The 22,086-nt window shown below is 40.1% G+C and overlaps 1 protein-coding gene across 6 annotated transcripts in view; it reads right to left on the minus strand.

The window, feature by feature from the left end:
• The window catches only part of MCF2 (MCF.2 cell line derived transforming sequence), an 83,447-nt gene that overhangs the window by 38,918 nt on the left and 22,443 nt on the right, over window positions 1-22,086 (minus strand). For 4 of the 6 annotated variants that reach the window (XM_025460876.3, XM_049107528.1, XM_049107530.1 and 1 more), the window contains 11 exons: window positions 17,708-17,827; window positions 16,451-16,567; window positions 14,765-14,914; window positions 12,660-12,793; window positions 12,214-12,328; window positions 10,885-11,004; window positions 8,023-8,214; window positions 6,862-7,053; window positions 5,367-5,538; window positions 3,899-3,946; window positions 98-135 (listed from right to left, as the gene is read on the minus strand). In XM_025460876.3, coding sequence (XP_025316661.1) covers window positions 98-135; window positions 3,899-3,946; window positions 5,367-5,538; window positions 6,862-7,053; window positions 8,023-8,214; window positions 10,885-11,004; window positions 12,214-12,328; window positions 12,660-12,793; window positions 14,765-14,914; window positions 16,451-16,567; window positions 17,708-17,827 — 1,398 coding nt within the window. The remainder of the gene's footprint in view (window positions 1-97; window positions 136-3,898; window positions 3,947-5,366; window positions 5,539-6,861; window positions 7,054-8,022; window positions 8,215-10,884; window positions 11,005-12,213; window positions 12,329-12,659; window positions 12,794-14,764; window positions 14,915-16,450; window positions 16,568-17,707; window positions 17,828-22,086) is intronic. The other 2 variants (XM_049107529.1, XM_049107531.1) reach the window with 2 other exon arrangements.

Genomic DNA, 22,086 nt, shown 5'->3' on the forward strand with positions numbered 1-22,086 from the left:
ATGTTGGTTTAGTGGATTAAAAATATGGTTGAGGCCTCCATACCAATTCTGCAACTACAGCAATAAACTCAATTTTGAATTAATTAATGGTATTTACTTTTAAGTTGCTCTGATTTTGTCTCCAAGTCTTCTTTCCTAGTAGAAAAATATGAAAGAGGAATTTCAAACCAGAATTAAAATCAACACTTTTAATTAAAATGCATGCATGTTTATTAAATAGAGAGCTATGAATATTCTAACATATTTATATTAGTATTTTTAAATCACACCATACAAAACAGTTGAGTGGTTAGTTTCATCTATATGATTTCAACTTCTTATTGAGCACCATTTTGCCATGTATTCACCCATTCTCTGACTCATCAAACATTCACCTGATTGCCAAGCAAGCACGAAGGTTAAGTGTTAGTATTCATAATTATTTGTAGATTTAGTATTCATTTTGACATATAAGCATTTAATTAGATTGTAGCTCACAGACTAACTATATCAAAAAGAGTTCTAAAAAATCTGAATGTAACTAATAATTAGAGCATCTAACATTTATTTGGCACCTACTACATGCCAGACAGCTCTAAGCCCTACACATCCATTTTGGTTTTTCATCCTCAAATCAACATTAACACATAAGTACTATTTCCATTCCCATTTTATAGATAAGTAAGTGAGGTTAGTATCTTGTCCAAGAAGCAGAGGCAGTGTTCAAATCTGCGTAGTCTACTGTCAGAATATGCGCTTCTAACAACTATATAAAACAATTCCGAGGCATATTAAAATGCTAAAAACAAAACAACTTCATCAGAATTCCAAGCTTTAATCTTTCTGTTCTTCCTGTTTAATCTCTCCTTTTCTTTTTTTTAACATGTTGAAAGTGAAGTTACCTGTCTTTTTTGTAAGTTTGTTTGTTTTTAGTAATCTCTACATCCAATGGGGGGGCTCAAGCTTACGACCTGATATCAAGAATTGTAGGCTCTTCTGACTGACCCAGCCAGACACCCCTCCTTTTCTTTGTTTAATCTTTTCTGTTCTGTTTACAATGGGTGAGCCCCTATATTATTAAGGAAGGAGTTGAATGTCCCTACAAACCCCAGGGCATGGTCCAGTGTAAGACTAGGTCATTCACATTCCTTATTTTCAGAGTTGCTAAAAAGGCTGCCACTCACACAGGCTGCACGGGTCTCATCTCTCTATGCAAGAAATACACTTTTTGCCCTTTCCTCCTTGGTAGGAACTGCTGCAAGGCACAGTCAGGGAAAGGCTATGCTGTTATGTGCTCTAAATTTTATACTTCACTTTAATTATTTAAAAATATATTTTAGGGTTGCCCAGATGGTTCAGTCAGTTAAGCATCTGCCTTCAGCTCAGATCATAATCCTGGGGTTCTGGGATCAAGCCTGGTGTCAGGTTCCCTGCTCGGTGGGAAGGCTGTTTCTCCCTCTCCCTCTGCCCTCTCCCCTGCTTGTGCACACTCTCTCTCTCTCTCTGTCAAATCAATCAATAAAATCTTTTAATATGTATATTTTAGGGGCCCTTGGCTCGCTCATCAGAAGAGCATGCAACTCTTGATCTTGTCAGGCCCCACGTTGGGTGTAGAGATTACTTAAATAAATAAACTTTAAAAAACTTTTTTAAAAGAGTGAAAATAAAAATATATTTCACAGGGGCTCACACTGGCCCAGTTAGTAGCATATGCAACTCTTGATCTAAGAGTCATGAGTTCAAGCCCCATGCTGGGTGTGGAGCCTACTTAAAATACATACATACATACATACATATATATGTATGTATTTTAAGTACCGAATATAGCATAATGTATAGAGATATTGAATCACTACGTTGTACATCTGAAACTAAAGTAACCTTGGTGTCAACTACACTCAAATTTTAAAATTTTTTAAAATATTTTATATCCAAGTTTTATGTTATAAATCATATGTGTAAATATATAAGTTAGACTTAGTGGCATTTGCCACATAAAATCAATTTCTCACTAAAAACTGATGTTCACCACTTTAAAGACACCTGATACACAGAGCTCCAAACTTATTTATAAAGGTAACTGAGGGAGCCTTACTAATTAGCTTTACTCATTAATTATTTGCAACTCTATTAAGAGCTGAAAAAGGAACATATGCACAACTCATGAGGAACGCAGCTTTTTCTGAAAAGCAAGGTAGAGAAATTCATTCTTTGAATGACATAGAGATATCTACAATTATGGAGCACCTGTACTATATGCGAAGCTCTGTGTTTGGTGCTGGGACAAAAACATGAACTGCACACAGTCCCTGTCCTAGTGGAGTTTACAGTCTACCAAAAGAGATGGCTTGTTACCACACAGCATGATCACTCAACCAAAAGGGGCGCCCAGGAGGGGCCAAGGTGGGCGAGCTTACCTGAAGCAGGTGGACTAGGGACAAGAAATGTGATGGAGGAAAAGAAGCCAGCAGAGGGGAGAGGGAGAGGGAAGGGAATAGTGTCCCAGAGAGAGATCGGTATGGTAAAGTCCAACAGGCAAGATGAGGCATTTGAAACAGAAAAGTAGGGAACCGGGGAGACAGCTGCAGTTGTCAAGGCAACAGGTGACATTAGCCTGGATGAAGGTAGTGGCAGCGAGCAGCAGCGGTGAGGATGGAAAGAGGTGGATTCTGTGACTGATTAAGGGGGGGGGCATTTGTGCAAAGGGGAAGCCAGTGTCCCAGGCGGAGACGAGCGGGGGCATGACAGTACTATTCACTGGGATAAGGAACCCAGGAGGAGTTTGCAGGAGAGGCTATCAGGTGGGGGTACGTGTGCAGTCTGCGCTGCGGTAAGAAATTCAAGGCCGCAGATGGTAAACGCAGGTCTGAAGCTTATGAGAAAGATGCAGACTAGAGCTAGTTTTGGGAGTTCAAACTACACTTTACCCCCCACAATGTTCTTCACTAACTTCCCTCTGTAGTAAATATTACTTCGGGTGTTAAGTGGCCAACTCTTGATGTTGGCTCAGGTGCTGATCTCAGGATGGTGAGATGGAGCCCCGAGGGAGGTTAGGGTTCTGTGCTCAGCGTGGTGTCTGTTTGAGATTCTTTCCCTCGGCCCCTCCCTCTGCTCCTCCCTCTGGTCGCACCCCACCTCTCAAAAACAAAATAAAATCTTTTTAAAATATAATTCAACAAATATTTACTGTTTCCTGCTAGTTGCCAGGCACTGTGGTAGGTACAGGATTCTGTTTGATGTAAATTAATAAAAATAAACAAACAAAAACAAACAAAACAAGTTTGACTTATTGTAATGAAGATTAACACAATTTGATTTGACCAAATCTTATATATTTGGCTTAGCAATTAGAAGTCTTAAAGAACTATTTAGAGCTGATTGTTATAATCCCCATTACTCACAGAGCAATAGGGTAACATAAACAATGCAGCATAAATGATGCTTTGATTTAATTTAAAAATGATGCTTTTAAGTTATATAAATGATGAAAAATCATTTATCCATCCACATCATTTATTCAGTCAGCTGCCTTCTTCCACATAAATACATTAGGCCATCTTAAATTGAAGAAAATTCAAGCTACTCCCAACAAGTAGTTGTGTGTGGATGACACAAGAGTCCCTAAAATGAAAGAAAGCTTCATTTTTAACATTGCGAATTGTTTTTCTTGGTTTCTTTTTATGAGTGATCATTTGATGAGATTGAGTTTAGAAGCATAAGCTACTTTTCACTAGCTTGTCATTTTCCAAGGTAAGTTTAACGATGAGAGAATATGGATGATTGTTATGAAAAAAGGGAGAAAGTTAATTATAGGCAAAATTCAAGAATGAATTGCTGCTGCTTTTTGGATGTCAAACTGGTTTTTCGCATGTACACGAACTCAGAAAATGTACCGAAGAAAAGTAATAAAGATGGGTACCTCTGGAAAAAAGTTTACATGCTTGAAAGAAAGAGTATCCAACTCCCACTGCAGAAAAAAAGTGTAATGCCATTAAATAAGAATATCAGAAAGGAAAAAAATAAAACAAAATGTACTTCTCGTGATTAATGCCTTCAGAGGAGCTGAGCTTTTTAGAGGACTACAGACCAAGAAACCTTTGTCAGATGGGTGGTCTAGTTTATGCAATACTTCTTATACTTAATAAGTTTTTTTTCTTTTGGTCTTCACAGCAACACTTTCAAGTCAGTAGGAATAGTTATTCTTATTTGACAAACAAGGAAACTAGGCTAAAAGAGGCTAAGTGAACCGTCCCAGCTCACACAGCCAATAAACAGAGCCAAACATCTAACTGAGGTCTGTCTGCTGCTAAGGAATAGAAACCTATCCTATTTTTATTCTCAGAGCTGTTGGTTTGTATTCCCTTATTGGTTTGGGGGGGTTTGTTTTATTCTTTTGCCCAGTATCTTCTTGGTCAATATTCTCCACTTAGGGCACTGTTCATAGTTTTACTTGTGAGTCTATTTTTATTTAAATAACTGTTAACTACCTAATGTTTAGTGTCCCAGCTTAGTGACATGCTTTCGTCACCTCGTTTTCGTGACCCAGGCTGGGCCTGACTGAGGTTTTTATGCTCCTTATGCTTGGTTCAAGCTTTCTCTGAATTTCAAAGCACTTCCCACACATTAATGAAGTCTCTGATCCTCTCAGATCAGATAGACCAAATGCGTCCCAGGTCCACTCACTCAACTAACTTAGTGCCCCAGAGGCCAAATTAATCTTCCCTAAGAGGCCCTGGCCCCAGACACAGCTCAAGGGCAACTTTGGGCAATAGAATCATCTTACTTCCAGATTAGTTCACCACCACATGCAGGAGAGTTATTTTATCCTACAGAATGTAGAATGGAAATGGATATCACATGGTTAAGGCAGGTCTACAGAGATTAAAACAAAATAAGTGGACTCTAACAGTTAATTACTAGCAAAATTATTCTGTTGACCCACACTTACTTAGAAAAGGCAATCCATTCTATTATCTAAGCCACTCACTTACTAGAAGCGAATAAGAACCAAATAATAATTTATCCACGTAAGTTATAAATATGTGTGTGCATATGCATGCATGTGCCCATGTGTACCAAATTCATACACTTTTCTCCACCTTCTGAAGAAAGGGGTGGGTTTGATGCTTGTAAAATGTTCACACTCATTGCATGGTTCACAGTCTTCAGTCCAGATTTTCTTCATTCTCTACTACACTATATTACTACTATGTTTTACTATTGTATGATAATCTGGACCATGACTCATGCCTCGTTTAACAGTTTAAATGGGACCAAAGATGCTTAAAGATGCTAAAGACTGAAGAATGCATTAGGTATTTACATCAAGAGGAATGATCAACAGCAGAAAAAGAAGACTTTTAAAAAGTGAATGTAAGATACTTTACCATGTTTAGGTGAAAACAGTGATGTTCTAGATCTGATCAAATTGTCGGAAGCAGGCACTACAAACTGGACTGGCTTCACGTGCTTATCTGTCAGGTTCCTGAAACCAGCTTGTTGGTTCTCAAATACACTTCGGATGTGCTCCAGCTTGAGTTGTACGGTCTGCATTTGAACCTGCGGATTGCATGAGACTCCTGAGAAATATTTTCTGAATTGGGGTCATGACAAATCTTATTACATTTCTCAGACTCAGACGGTCAAAAAAGTAATTTAGAGCTTAACGTATAACTAGAAAACATTAGGAAAGCAACAGAAAACAGATTAATGTGCTATCTTCCCACAGTCATAAACCCAGAAGATCTCAACCTAAACAGCTTGAAGAAATTTCTCAAGTAGTCATGAAATAGGTCACTGTGTAAAGTGCTTTATTTACCCTGCATGGCTGGAAGGCATAACGGCTGGAAAAGAAGGCATGTTTAGCACAAGAAAGCCACCAGTTAAGCCCCATTACAGATGTTTGTTACATGTTAGCCTGCAGGACACTCTATCTTTCCGTGTCGTAAAAAGCTCCTCCTAGACCCTCCTAGATGATTTGAGGCAGTTAGAGATTAGCTTGGTTGCTTCCAGAGAAATCACTTAGTTATTGCTCTGGCCACGTTTCTGATTTTCTGGGGCATCCCCTAAGATCTGCAGCTAAGCATGGTTTTAGATGCTGTTCCAAACTTAAGAGTCAACTACACATTTTGGCAATAAATAGCATCACAAAAGCTCTTAACTACAATGTGGGGAGAGTGCTTCATGACACCTCCAACACGGTGGATCTGAACTGACCCACAGATCTCTCTACCTTGTTAATACCAATGTCTGCTTGCACCCCTCCCCCAAGAAGCCTGAAATCATTTCTTTATCCCTTCATTCTCAAACTGAGTAGGAAAGCCAGATCTGTGTCCACACAGCATCTGTTGGTTGTAACTGCAGCAGGAAGACAAGACATTTGGAGTAGAACGCTCTTGACACAGGCCCAGTATTCTCCTAGAATAGCTTTAGCCCTTTCTCTAAGGATGCGCAAAACAATGTATGTGAGATCTCCTAGTATGTTGAAAAGAGTTGAAAAATAATGGAGTCACAGCTCAAAAAGAACTTATTCTTCATTATGTAGCAAGCATAAAGCCTTGGGGGGGAAAAAAGCCTTGGGATGCTTTTTTTTAAAAGTCTATCCATTTAGTCATTTTTAAGTAATCTACACCCAATGTGGGGCTTAAACCAGTAACCTTGACATCAAGAGGCACATGCTCTACCAACCGAAGCAGCCAGGCGCTCCAAGCCTTTGGATTCTTGGATGCTTCACAGGGGTACTAATATCACCCCTCATCCTTAAGAGAAGCATGTAACTGCAATTTGACATAAAGTTAGCTGTGAAGTAGTAATACTCTTGCCAACACTACTGGAATTACAGTTTTAAAAATATATTCATTTGAAAAAAAAACAGCCTCTTACCTTGAGTTCAGGAGATAAAATTACATCAAATTCATACTGTAGGGTATCAGGATCATAATTTATAAATGGCAAAGCCATTTCAAGAAAATTTTCAATGTCTCGGAGGGCTTTCTGAGCATCTTCTTTAGACTGAAACTTATCTATTTCCTGATTAGCTAGAAGGCATTCTCCTTCATCACAGCACTGACGAGCCTGATGAGCAAATCACACACACACATACACAAAACCATGAATGAATAAATAGAAATATGTTTGTCCTTTTAGGAGTGTTTACCAGCCCTGGCTTCTGTGAATCAGAGTTGTTTTCAGAGTTGTTAAAAATAAAGATATCTGGGTTCTGCCCCCAGAAATTCTGATTCAGTAGCTCTGGGCCTTAAGCCAGGCATTTAGATTTCTGCAGAGCTCCACAGGTATTTCTGATGCACAGCCAAGGTTGGGAAGCACTGTATTTATTTCATAACAAGGAATTCATTCTGCAGTAAAGAGTCTGACCGTACTCGCAACACTAACACTTCAGCTGCATGCTATTTTCCAAAAATCAATAAGTGAAATATGAAAACGCCTCGCAAAACACAAAGTGTAATATAAATGCATAGTGATTGCCAAGGACAAGGATAAAAGTTTCCTTGCCAAAGAAGGAGATGAACTGATTAAAATGTTCATGTTCAGATACAATGTCTATAAATGATATCCTCATTTTACATTCCACTTCCAAGGCCAGATCTCCCCTTCGCTGCCTAATTCTGAAAGGGGCCAGATCTACAAGCCATGGAGGAGTATCTTCCAGTCACTGTTTAATTTCTTATTGCGGTAACTATGAAATGTGGAAGGAGTTCTGGCTTTAGCAAAATGCCTCTAGGGCTTTGAAAGGTGCTCTGACTGCAAACTATCACCAGAGGAGAGGATTCAGGGATGTGCCCAAAATAGAAAGGAAGCCATCACAACTGTGATCTCAATATTCAGAAAAGAAGCCAGAATGCTTATAATACTAGACTTGCCATGGATACTGCAAAGGTACCCGGACTAAATAAACATCATCAAAGTCAATGCTTCAACGTCTTACAAATTTAATTCCAAAGCTATCCCAGGCAGACCTTTATCCTATAACCTTAAAAAAAATTATCTTCCTATTCAGAAATGTACCAGGTCTCATGACACTACCTGCTGCAGCAGCTTATGCATTTTGAAGATCCTGCTGAGCTGTATCCTTTTGGCTTTGATCTCATTAACCAAAATATCAGAAAGGTAACGTAGCTCATTGCACCTCTGGCAGATCAAATCAAGTGCGTAATGGTGATTTGCAGCAAGTCTGTGTCCGTGTAATATCACAAACCGGGCCTTTGCTAACAGATCCTAATTGTGAGAAAGAAGTAAAATAAGAACCGTATGATATCTGTTCAGAGAGAGGAGGGGAAACAAGAAAGCGATTGAGAAGCAAATTGGTTTAGCGAGGCAGAGAGAATGCCAAAAATATGATTTGATGTCATACTTGTGCAGGCTGTAAGAAAGCTTACAGTTACAGTCATTAGCTAGAGCAGTGACGCCACGTATTCCTGGTAACAGAAAAAGAAAATTAACTGGCCTGCTCAGAGTGTGGATGAGGTTGGCTTCTCCTGGTAGGTACAGATTGAGAACAGAACTGCATATATCCAAAGAGGAACACGGGAGACAAATGAAAACTCATGGGTTTCCTACCATCTCAGCTTTGGAAACGTCATGAGTCATCGTCTACCTGGCTGCTTTACATACACGAAGGGGTCTCCGAGTCAAAGGTGATCTCAGCAGCCTTGCCTCCATTCTATCAACTACTGGCATCCCCCCCTCCACCCTGGTCCCCCACTTGCTTCCCGACGCAGTGCCTGAAGCAGTAGGTGGTCAGAAAATATCTGTGGAAGTAAAATAAGAAAATCTAAAGCCCATAATGATGAAGTGCCCAGCCTGCCTGGCTGGAGGGAAACCCAGAGTTAAAGTAGGGAATTTTCATTGTTTGGTTTTTGTTTTTTTACATTTACCCTGCCATGAATTCTTAAGGACTGGGTTCCAGGAGCTCAGGCTCCTTTCCTTTGGTTCTCACAAAGTGTGCTCCTCTGGGTGGGCAGGCTGGCACTTCAGTTGAACCCAAGTCCCTTTCTCTTTAGCTTCCTTCTTTAAAAAAAAAAAAGATTTTATTTATTTATTCATGAGACACAGAGAGAGAGAGAGGTAGAGACACAGGCCAAGGGAGAAACAGGCTCTCTGCAAGGAGCCCAATGTGGGACTTGATCTCAGGACCCCTGGATCACGACCTGAGCCAAAGGCAGACACTCAACCACTGAGCCACCCAGGAGTCCCAGGGAGTTACATTTTTAAAATAGGTATAGTTTCAGATTTGCAAAATGAAAAAGTTCTGGCAATCTATTGCACAACAATATGACTATAGTTGACACTACTGAAATGTACACTTTAAAATGGTTAAGATGGGGGATGCCTGAGTGGCTCAGTCCATTACACGTCCAACTCTTGGTTTTAACTCAGGTCATGATCTCAGGGTTGTGAGATCAGTGTTGGAGCCTGCTTGAGATATTCTCTCTCTCCCTCTGCCCCTTGCTCCAGCTCCCTTTCACTTTCATTCTCTCTCAAAAAAAAATTTCTTTTGAATGGTTAAGATGATAAATTTCATGTTATGTGGGGTTTTTTTGCCACAATTAAACCTAAAAAAAATTTAAAAACAAAACAAAAATAGCAAACAAAAACCTCCAAGCTTCCTTGTTTCCAAGCCAGTTTGCCTTCTCTTTCTACTATGCCACAGAGGTTTATAAACTGCCCCCAAATCACAACGACCTACAAGCATAATTCTAGAGCTGTTCACCACAACTGCTGCCTCTCACATATTGTTTTTATTTTTTAAAAAGATTTTATTTTTATTTATTTGAGAGAGAGAGCATGAGCAGAGTGGAGAGGCAGAGGGAGAGGAAGAAGCAGACTCTCCGCTGAGCAGGGAGCCAGACATGAGGCTCGATCCCAGAACCCTGAGATCCTGACTGGAGCCAAAGGCAGAAGCTTAACCAACTAAGTCACCCAGGCTAGGTTCCTTTCCCTCAAATTTTAGATGGTTACAGTATTCTCATAAATCTGTTTGCAGGGAATGCACCTTAAAAAACGATGGCCTTGTTCTCACATACAAGACAGAAGAGCAAAGGTGGTTTGTTAACTATTAAAGCCATGAGTCCAAGCCTTTAAGACCAGTAAAATGAAAATTGTTGGCTGTTTTGATTACTTATATAATCAGATATCCCAGGTACTGTGCTAAGTGTTTAACCTACAACATCTAAAAGAATCCTCATAATCATTCTGCAAAGTAAGTCACTTCATCCCCAACTTAGAGATAAAGACATTGAGGCTTAGAAAATTTAACCAATATACCCCAAGATCACACAGCTAAGTAAGACTAAGCAGATTTATCTATCTGAATCTATGTTTGGTTCAACTGTACAGCCACATGATAGATATTTAAGGAATTATGCTCTTGTATATTTCCATAATTTCCAAGTACCAAATAGCATTTTTTAAAGATTGTATTTATTTATTTGAGAGAGAGAGAGAGCACGAGCAGGGGGGACAAAAGGAGAGAGAGACAAGCAGATTCCTCGCTGAGTGGGGAGCCTGATGTAGGGCTCAATCCCAGGACTCTAAGATCATGACTTGAGCCAAAGTCAGATGCTTAACCAACTGAGGCATAGAGTGACCCCCAAATGGCATTTTTGATAGACATTTTTCTAGCTTCTTCAAAAGGATTTATGCCATTGTTCCTAATGGTGGACCTGAAACCATTCACATCATGATCTCTGAGGCTACCTATTATAACCACTTGCCACATCTGCAGTGTCACTTCTGGCTCACACTGATCAGAAAAGAATACAGACCAGTATTAATACACCAATTATACAGACTATTGCTATGAAAGGTGGATCATAAGGGTTGATACTACTGAAAAACCTTAAGATGTAACTACTAGAATAAAGAACATCTGATATGTAATCTTACCTGAGAATTTTCATCTAAGTTTTCCAACTTTTTTATTTTTTGTTTTACTTGACCTATGTTCCCGGTTATATCTGCCAATTCTGCTTGTTGGTTTAACATAAGTTCGACTTCACTCACAAGCTATGAATAGGAAAAAAAAAAAACAACACACAAGTCTTAAAAGCATATATATGTCACCATGAGATACAGATCACATCAGTGAAATTCCAATCCAAGACAAACAACAATACTGATTAGAGGCTACAATGATTTGAAGAAACAATATAACTACAGGACAAGAATTTAGTATGGGTGCAAATTAACATATAAGTGCAGGCACAATGTTCAGGAAGAGTGTTATTTTTGCATGTATGCATTGGGGAGGAGGGAAAGACAAATATCTGGAAGGGCCAAGAGCAACTCGGCCTACTCTTTCTTTAAGGAAGATCTCACGGAGAGCATCACATTTCAAAATCTGTTTGAATCACAGGACAGAAAGGGTTGGTGGTCCCTGAGCCCCGTGTCCAGAGCAAATGAAACACCAAGCAAGTAAGGAAGTCATGGGTGGAAAACAAGCTGGCCACATGCAAGAGAAAAAAGTAGTGAGTTTCCCTTGGACCTGGTAAAGTACTATGAAAGAGACTGCAGGGAGCTTGACCATGTGTGAGTTATTTCCCAGAAGCATCCAACTAGAAGGTACTTTTTTAAATCTTGAAAATAATGTATAATTAAACATGATTTCACTTCATGTATCAGGCTTTTCATAGAAATAAATTACTAGATCGGAAAAGAAAGGTTTTTGTTAGATCGTATTAACTATGGTCAGTATAGGTATATGGTATTTAAAAAAAAATCAAGAAGGAAGAGGGTATTATTTCCTTGGAAAGCTAACCCATAGTCTGAAAGCATTTTATATGTAAAATAAATTACAATAATAAACATCAGGGTGAATGGCAACTTAGTCCTAACTTCTATGTTAGCACTTAAGTGCTTTCTCATAGGAAATTAGTAAGCAAGAAAGACATCTTGGGGAGGTGAGTGGGGGGATGGGGTAACTGGGTGATGGGCATTAAGGAGGGCACATGATGAGTACTGGGTGCTATATGCAACTGATGAATCACTAAATTCTACCCTTGAAACTAACCATATACGGTATGTTAACGAAATTGAATCTAAATAAAAAATTTTTAAAAAGAAAGACATTTTGGCAGGGTTCACTCACATTGGCCCCCTTTTCATCTCTCTCTGGGTATAAATGGGCACCTCGTGAGACTCTATTTCTGGTGATCAAGGAGTAAGAACCTCTGGCATAAAGAAAAAAAATATATAGAAAGGAATGTTTTAACTGACCTCTTGAAAATCCTGCTCAAACTTCCATAGTTGCAAATACTGCTCCATTTTTAGTTGGTGTTTTTCCCAAAATCCATCAAAAGCTATCTCCATATCATGTACTTGAGTCAGCAATCTTAACAAAGAAAAGTCGTTAGAATTCCTTCACAACAACGATTTGTTTTGTAAGTTTGTACATAAACCTGGTCTGGACATTAAGACTTATAGGAAAAAAAAAAGACTTATAGGCAAAGTCAGAGGCCATGACACGTGGTCCATGAAGAGACCATAGATATCCACAGAAGCTCTTTTACAAACAAGCTAATCTGTGACACAAGTAGGGAAGGTGGTCTCAGATTCCCAGAAGTCCCGGAATATTTTCCACGCTTAACTGACTGCAGCAAAATGCATAATTCCCTTTCAAAAGTATAAAATAAATAACTCTAAACCAAAAGGAGAATACTCACTTATTAACAGTTTGCCAGTCACCATTTATTTGGTGGTGGTGTTCAAGCCTTGAACTGGCAGCGTCTTCAATGCCAGGCACTTCCAGACTTGTGAGGAGGATTTTTCCTTCTTTGGTTACAGCTGTAATATCATTCTATAAAAAGGCACAATGGGATGAATTAGCCTGCTACTACCCTAATCTGAGTGACCTAAAGAGAAGGAAGCATACACCCACAGCATGCAGAAGAGAAACAGCAGTTCTAGAACGTCCTTGACTAAGTACATCAGTACCACAGAACCCAAAACCCATGAGGATCTCCAAGAAGCCTCTGCCTGTTGAGGTAGATGTTGCAACCACTATTTTTATAAGGTCTTTATAGGCAGAAGTACCTCATGCTCTATCTGTAGTCTCCTTCTCTTACTGATAGAAAGTTCTAATTTATTCTATTCTACTAATATTTTTTAATGTGCTCCAATCAAGCAGTAGTAGCATAATGAGAAAGCATACAGTTAAAATAATATTTAGTGCCTTTTCAGATATAGTCAGATGTCTTTCCTACTAATTCTTAATTAATTGTTACCAATCACTGCCTGCCATGAGGATTATGTTACTTCATGTTTGGATTAATTAATTTGTCATGAAGCATATGTTTCTTTCTATTCAGAAGGTCTTAACCTTGGTGGGTAGATTCTTCAGGCATCTAAGAGTGATCTATGACTTCCTTCAGGAGATCCAAGGATCCTCTGAAATGTTAAGCAAAAAATTCAGGTGTACGTGTATTTGTCTGGGAATGGGTTCCAAGACACCACCACCGATATGAATGAGAACACAGGCGTTAAGAGCGAATGTTTATGAAGTACCAACTACATGCCAAACACTGTTGTACAGACATCACATACTCCATTTCATCCTCACAGCGACCCTGCAAGGTATGAATGTATCAACATCAACCTCACTGTGCATGTAAGGTAACTCCAACTCAGAGAGAGAGTAAGCTAGTTCTCCAATCACACAGCTCAGGAGGGACAGAGCTTTCTTTCCTGGAACAGTTTTACTTTTGGATTATGATTCCAAATATCAGTTTCTGTCCTCTTCTTTCTTTGAAAATGTCACCTCAAAAAAAAAACTAAAATAAAAAGTCACCTCTACATAGAGCTTGTGTCTGTGAGTGCCCCCCACAAGCCTATCATCATGTGAAGGACATGGATTATTATTTTTTAAGATTTTATTTATTTATTTGAGAGAGAGAGCATGAGAGAGAGCGAGCATGAGCAGGGGGGGTGGCAGAGGGAGAGGGAGAAGGAGACTCCCCACTGAGCAGGGAGCCCAATGTGGGGCTTAAACTCAGGACCCCAGGATCATGACCTAAACTGAAGGCAGAGGCTTAAGAGACTAAGCCACCCAGGTGCCCCTGAAGGACAGGAATTATTATATAGGGTTGCCTGGTACTTCTTTAGATCCTTCTTTCTTCTTTCTTCCTTCTTCCTTCTTCCTTCTTCCTTCTTCCTTCTTCCTTCTTCCTTCTTCCTTCTTCCTTCTTCCTTCTTTCTTCTTCTTCTTCTTCTTCTTCTTCTTCTTCTTCTTCTTCTTCTTCTTCTTGTCATTCTTAAGCTTTCTGGGGAAGGTGAATCCCAAAGTACTTGGTGATTGTCTGAAGTGTGACTCAGAATCCTTCACAAGCCAACACTCCAGACCTAGGGGCAGGAGGGCAAAACCAACTTGCCACCTAAGGTCTACTGTACAAAACATCAAAAACTAGTACTCTGGCTGGTGCCTGGCTGGCTCAGTTGGCAAAGTGTGCAACTCTTGGTCTTGGAGTCATTGAGTTCTCTCTAGCTTTCCAAATGAGAGGGTCTTCTGAGAAGATGAAGAATATGCGTTGACAACGAGGACTATGGATTTCTTCTTCTTAGGCACTCACAAACTATTCTATCAGCAAGGAAAGAACTTTTCAAGATAACGTACCGTTTGCAAAGAGGGCATTTACTTCCAACATGTCCAGGATATCCTCCCCTTTTGTCTCCCTACCCACCAAGCAGTGTGAAATGGACAAGCACTGAACTAACCTCTCTAGAAAAACAAAGGCCATGGATGACTTTTCTGTGTTGACTCTATCAGACGTACCTTTAACATGTGATACCTTTCAGCACGAATGGCAAGAATTTCTTCTATTGAGGGAATATCATCTGGTAGTTCTGTCTCAGCCAGTTCAGTTCCAAAGGACTGTAACATCTGAGCCATTTCTTTCACTGTGAGAGCAAAATTTTCTATAGCCTGCAAAGAGCCAGTGATCCTTTTAGTTCCATGGAAACTGCCAGTACACCAATACCTGGATCAGTAATTGGATTTACTTTTACTTAGCTTTGACAACACACATATACTATGACCTTTCTTCTGCTAAGGAAAGTTGGCATTGCTCTTGGCCATCAACTCTAATTTTGCACCTAAGCCTCTATGAAACGAATGTGAGGTGAAGAGTCTTCTTGAATGTCTTTTATCCAAACTTCTGTACTTATTTCTTGAACAACCTTGAAAATGATTTTTTTTAAGTTTATTTATTTTTTCTAGTAATCTCTACAGCCAAGGTGGGGCTTGAACTCATGACCTTGAGATCAAGAGTTGCAGGCTCCTCCAACTAAGCCAGCCAGGCCCCTGAAAACAATTTCTTAAAGATGTCATGTACTGAGAAATTTGTTTTCTGCCTCTGTTTACACCTATCCCATTAAACTCTGCAACTGTTAAACTTTATACTAACTTTATACTAACTTTACTTCTAAAGAGGTGACAACATGGAACCCACTCAACATTCCTTTATTATAGCTTATGAGCAAGCATTAGCACTCCAAACACAGCAATGGACAAAGGTGATGGAGCAACATAACTAGTCACAACAATTCATTCAGGCAGAAGATTAAGACTCTGTTGCCCTCAAGTGTCAAGTAAGGTTGTGCTGTTGATTGTTTCCAAAATAAATTACTCAAAAAAATGGGGGGGGGGGGCAACATGTAGAGACCATATAACCCCTATGTGTACCATGTAGCTCAAGGTTATCTGCTCTTTTATTTACAGTTTCATAAGTTACTGAAGGCTAGACACCACTAATTTTGACAATACACTTTCATGTGAGTGAACAGAACTGCTGAATGACAAATAAAAATGAGGAAAATAGAATCCTGATTTAATTAAATGTCATTTCATTCAGAAGGGTTCCCTAATCTCCGGGATTTGGAATGAAGATTCTTATACCATAAATTCACACCTTGAGGCACAGGACCCTTGCCTGTTTGTAAATTTCTAGAACAGAAGAAATCTCTGCTACAAATCTAACTGCCTCAGAAGCATCACTAGAATGAGATTCATAATAGCACTTGCATTTTTTGAGGGCTTCTGATCTCATTTAATCTTCCAAATATCCCTGTGAGCTCAAGTACTATTGTTTCCACTTTACAGTTGGGAAAACTGAGTCAGGAAGGTTAGGTAACTTTTTAAGGTTAGACAGCAAAAAATCAGCAGTGCTAAGATCTAAACACAAACTCTTTGTTTCTTGGAGTTACTAGATGGCCACGGGAGGGGGTGGGCAGAGCATGGTCTCCTTACTCCCTAGGCCTCTCCTTCAATTGTCATCCTCTGTGATTCATCATCAGTTCTAGATATTTCCTATGAAAGAAAGTCAAGATGTTGAATTATATGTGCTTGAAACCTAGGAGCCCCAGAAATCTGTTTTTCCCAAAGAGGAAAAAAATTCTAGAACTAGATTTAAAGGCTAATATGAACTATATAGGCTCTACAGTAAGGGCAAAAGCAACATACATTTCTGAAGATGATCCATTCACTGTGGCAGTACTGCAAGGTGCCGCCTAACTCAGGGGTTAATTGCTTGTCATCAATGTATGTCAGCAAATCACTAACTGAGCTCAGCATAACCACCTATATAAATAAGCAAGAAAGATACTGTTAACTGCCCTTCATGGCACCCCTCCATTCAACTGTACAGTGAACTTTAGCATTCATTAGCACAAAGTAGCTCTTATAAATGGTTCTAACAATTCTCTCCTGTACATCCCCCCACACACACGTATGCACTACCTCCTTTAAGTAATAACAGTTTTCATTTACAAAACATTTCTCTCCAAAGCAAAATTAATCTACATAGAAACCCAAATACCTAAATCTCCTTGATCTAACATTTTGCACTATTAATGGTCAACCTTCTGAAAGAAGAATGTTATGCCTACAACAAAGCAAGAGCGCTTTATGTAGTAAGCTATAACTTTGGGGGAGGGAATGATCTTTGCAAAAGCATCAGAATTTCTGAGGACTCTCTTCTTAACCCTAAAAATGCATAAAAATAGCTTTTTAAAAGAAGGTCATGGTACTATGAACTAGTTCAGGATGTAAGTTCATGGGAGTCAAACACATAAAACACACACTCCATTTTTTTTTCTAAAAATAAAATGTCTGGAGGGTATTATGCTGAGTGAAGTAAGTCAGTCGGAGAAGGACAAACATTATATGTTCTCATTCATGTGGGGAATATAAATAATAGTGAAAGGGAATATAAGGGAAGGGGGAAGAAATGTGTGGGAAATATCAGAAAGGGAGACAGAACGTAAAGACTGCTAACTCTGGGAAACGAACTAAGGGTGGTAGAAGGGGAGGAGGGCGGGGGGTGGGAGTGAATGGGTGACGGGCACTGGGGGTTATTCTGTATGTTAGTAAATTGAACACCAATAAAAAATAAATTAAAAAAAATAAATATAAGAACAGAAAAAAATAAAATAAAATAAAAATAAAATGTCCAGATTTTGTACACACACACACACACACACACATATAACATATGCCATGTCTCTTTTTCAAAATGAATTGCTTGTTACAAACTGATGAGACTATTCCTTTCTTTTAACAACAGAAGCAGAAGACTTTCAGGCATTTCAAGTTTATAGTCTGGGAAGACAAATTCTTTTTCTTTTAAATGCTTTGTGAGCACAGGTAAAACATCAACAGTGTGGTACAAAGCCTTCATGAAAATTAAAGAGATAAAACGTTTAAATAATATACTCTTACTGGTAATTTGAGCATGAAGTCTTCCTGGCTAAATCGAAATCCAATGTCTGTGAAAGTTCGTTGAAGAAAACTGGTAGGACGCAGAACCAAAACTAGGTGCAAATTCCCAGGAAAGGAAACCTACAGAAAGAAGCAACACGGGAAAGAAAGGAAAAATTGTCAAAACGTGGACTCAACTGAGCATGTAGGCAAAAATATGTAAAGGAAACTCTGAAAGTAATAAAGGCCACCAAAGGGACAAAACTTTAAAAATGGGTATTGATACAATCTAAAAACATGGAAACAGAAATAAAAACTAATGTAAGGTCATCAGATCAGACCCTTGCGATGTCCATGGCATGGCATTTTCTCACACGAAAGTAATTCCTGAGTTACAAAGAATTCTAATTCTTAAGCTTCATTTTAAAGTTAGTCATTTGCACTGGAATTGCACTTATTCCCTGGGAAACAGAATTAGGAGGCAGGCTCCTAGGATAACTCTAAAAGCCAAATGAAGCTTCAACACTGCATGCTTGCACTAAACAAAGGAAGAAACCTGTGCTGTGGAATCATATTTTTATTTTCATCCTAGCAACGTTCACGGAGTTACCGTCTACTTGTTCACTCCATGTGTTTAAGTGCATGATTATCATGCACTGTTAGCATTCGGTGTACCCAGATTAATAAGATGTAGTCCCTACCCAGCTTGCAAGAAAGTGACAGCGTAATAGTGCAATCCATTAGTATCATTAACTCTATAGCCCAGGTTGATCAGTGAAGCAAAGGAATTAGAATAATATGCAACAGTAAGTGGGAGTACAGAGCATCCTACACCTAGGAAGGTTGAAATGGTCTCTTTGAAGCATAAAAAGGAATTAATAGCATTAGAATGTCATTCTGATGCACCAATGTTTCCCCAGTTTCTAGAATACTGACATGCAGTAGGTGGTCAAGAAATAATTGCTAAACGGTGAGGAGAGTGCTATGCAAAATTAGTGAGACCTAGAACAGTATGGCCCAATATTAATAATAAACCACCACATATCAAATGTGTACTGTGTCCAGTATTTTGCCAACATAATCATAGTTCCTCTTCATAATAATCCTATGAAGCAATTAGGCTACCCTCTTTTACAAAATAAAGAAAAAAAGAAAAAAAGAAAAAAAAAGGCTCAGAGAGTTTAAGTATGATTTGCCCCAGCTGGTGAAGTCTTAATCTGCACCTGGGGTCTGTGTTCTTACTCAATGTACACTACCCCCATCTCTTCCAGGCATCACAGTCAGGAAAGGTAGAGGAAAATGAAGCTGGGGAGTGTAAAAATGAGACTTGGTGCTAGAAAGATGGGCAGGAACCAGATCAGGAAAGTCCTTGGGTTTTTCCCTGGAGGCAAGGGGGAGACTCTAAGAGGCTTTAGGCAGCAGAGCAATATAATCAGATATATGCGTTTTAGAAGGATCACTTTGGTTCTAGGAAAGGACTGGATTTGGACAAGAGTGGAGACAGATGAGTTAGGAAGCTGGTACAGTAATCCCGACCAGGGATGAAGAGTTTCTGAACTGCAGGAAAAGCTGCAGCTATGAGGGTAGGATTTAGGAGGTGCAATGTGCAAGATATGATGATATAATATGTCTGGTAAGAAAGGAGAGGCTGGACCAGTCGCTCGAGTAGCTGGGTGCATGGCACGACCCTTGCTGACAAGGGGAACATGGGAGAGGCAGGGTTTTTTTTTTTAATTTATTAAATTTTTTTTAGTAATCTCTACACCCAACATGGGGCTCAAACTCATGACCCTGAGATAAAGAGTCGCATGCTCTTCAAACTGAGCCAGCCAGGCGCCCCAAGAGAAGCAGGTGTTATGGAGGGGGGTAAGATTCCCCATTCCTGGACCCATTGGGCTGGAAGGGTCAGCAGGAGATCCAGATGATGTCCATCAGACAGACGTGTGTACGAGTCCAGAGGGAAACAAGTCTGGCCTGGAAATGTTGGGTTGGAAGTCATCAGCCCCCCAACAGCCGACTAAAACATAACAAAGACAAACATGACAAGAATGCTTAAAATAAAGCCACTGTTCAGGCATGCTAGACTACTAATAATGGAACAAAACTATAAAAGAAAAATTAATAAGATACGGTGGAGATGGGATATGAGGGAACTCTGCACTTTCTGTGCTCAATTTAGCAAAGAAAATCTACTCTAAAAAAAAAATCTATTGAGGTCCCTGGGTGGCTCAGTCAGTTAAGCGTCTGCCTTTGGGTCAGGTCATGATCCTAGGGTCCTGGGGTTGAGCCCCACATTGAGCCCCACATCGGGCCCCCTGCTCAGCGGGGAGTCTGCCTCTCCCTGTGCCTCTGCCCCTCCCCCTGCTTGTGCTCTCTCTCTCTCAAATAAATAAAATCTTAAAAAAAAAAAAGTCCATTGACAAAAAGTAACTTTCATTCAGGTATAAAACCTAGATTCTCAGGAAAAACACATTTAAAGCTAGGGGTGGGGGTCGCCTGGGTGGCTCAGTCAGTTAAGCCTCCAACTCTTGATTTCAGCTCAGGTCATGATCTCAGGGTCTTGGGATGGAGCCTCGTGTTGGGCTCTGTACTCAGTGGGGAGTCGCTTCTCTCCTTCTTCCTCTCTCTCTGCTCTTCCTGCTCTCTCTCTAAAATAAATCTTTTTTTTAAAATGGGGATTTTTTTTCTCTCTAAAAAAAAGTCAGGAGGGGGAGTGCTTGGGTGACTCAGTTGAATCAAGCCTCTGACTCTTAATTTCAAATCATGATCATGGTCATGATCTGAGGGTCGTGAGATCAAGCCTCGAGTAGGGCTCTGCACTGGGCGTGAAGCCTGCTTAAGATCCTCTCTCCCCCTCTGCTCCCACTCTCCACTTGCTCACGCTCTCTCTCAGAAGTAAATAAATCAATTAAAACAAAACCGGAGATTTTTTTTAAGATTTTATTTATTTATTCATGAGAGACACAGAGAGAGAGAGAGAGTGAGGCAGAGACACAGGCAGAGGGAGAAGCAGGCTCCATGCAGAGATCTCAATGTGGGACTCGATCCTGGGACTCCAGGATCACGCCCTGGGCCAAAGGCAGCCGCTCAACTGCTGAGCCACCCAGGGATCCCCCAAAACTGGAGATTTTTAAAATTCAATTTGAAGGGGGCACTTGGGTGGCACAGTCAGTTAGTTAAGGGACCAATTCTCAATTTCAGCTCAGGTCATGATCTCAAGGTCATGGAATCAAGCCCTTCACCGGGCTACACACACACACAGTCTGCTTGGGATTCTCTCTCCTTCTCCCTCTGCCCCTCCTGTTTGTTCTCTCTCTCTAAATAAATAATTTAAAAAATCAATCTGGGGTGGCTCAGTTGGTTAAGTATCTGTCTTCAGCTCAGGTCATGATCCCACGGTCCTGAGATAGAGCCCCACATTGGGCTCCCTGCTCAGCAGGGAGTCTGCTTCTCCCGTGCCCTCTGTCCCTTCCCTCGTTCATGTTCTCACTCTCTTTCTCATTCTCTCTCTCTCTCAAATTAACAAGTAAAACCCTTCTAATATTTTTCAATTAAAAAAAGATTCAATTTGATGGGTGCCTGGCTGGCTCAGGCTCTTTAAAATCAGTTTGAGTTGGTAATAAAACATCAACAGCTAAGTGGCAATGAGAACCAGAGCAGGAAAAAGGACTGAGTGGGAGACTCACAAATAGGTGAAAGAAAAGAGGTTAAATTTAAATCACTAAATTAATCAATGATTGTAAATAGACACAATTGAGGATGGGATGCCCTCATAAAAGAGACCCTAGAGAGATCCCTCACCCCTCTGCCATGTGAAGACACAGAGAAAAGACAGCCGTATATGAACCGGGAAGCAGGCTCTCACCAGACACCAAATCTGCCAGCACCCTGATCTTGGACTCCCAGCCTCTAGAACTGTGAGAAATAAGTATCTGTTGTTTAGAAGCTAGGCTGTGGTACTGTTATCGCGGCCCAAACAGAGATAGACTCTTATTAGTGTTAAGATTGGCTCCAAATGCGTGATCCTGGAGACCCGGGATAGAGTCCCACGTCGGGCTCCCTGCATGGGGCCTGCTTCTCCCTCTACCTGTGTCTCTGCCTCTCTCTCTCTCTCTCTGTGTCTCTCATGAATAAATGAATAAAATCTTAAAAAAAAAAAGATTGGTTCCAAATGAGAACTGTTATCTTTCTACATGACCTTGCCCTCCCAACACACAGTGATGAGTAGTGGGATGAAAAACTGATGCAAGTAGGACCAAAGTCCTGCCCTGGGATTTTTCAGACTAGTGCTGATGGATAGAAACTTTGAGGGTGCACTTCCAGAGCTACTGGCAGCTGTGACCCCTGCTGCTGGAGGAAGCTCATCTCAAAGAACAAACCCAACATGGATAGAGACTTGG

The sequence above is a fragment of the Canis lupus genome, chromosome X, assembly GCF_003254725.2.
Source record: "Canis lupus dingo isolate Sandy chromosome X, ASM325472v2, whole genome shotgun sequence".
Taxonomy (NCBI): Eukaryota; Metazoa; Chordata; class Mammalia; order Carnivora; family Canidae; genus Canis; species Canis lupus.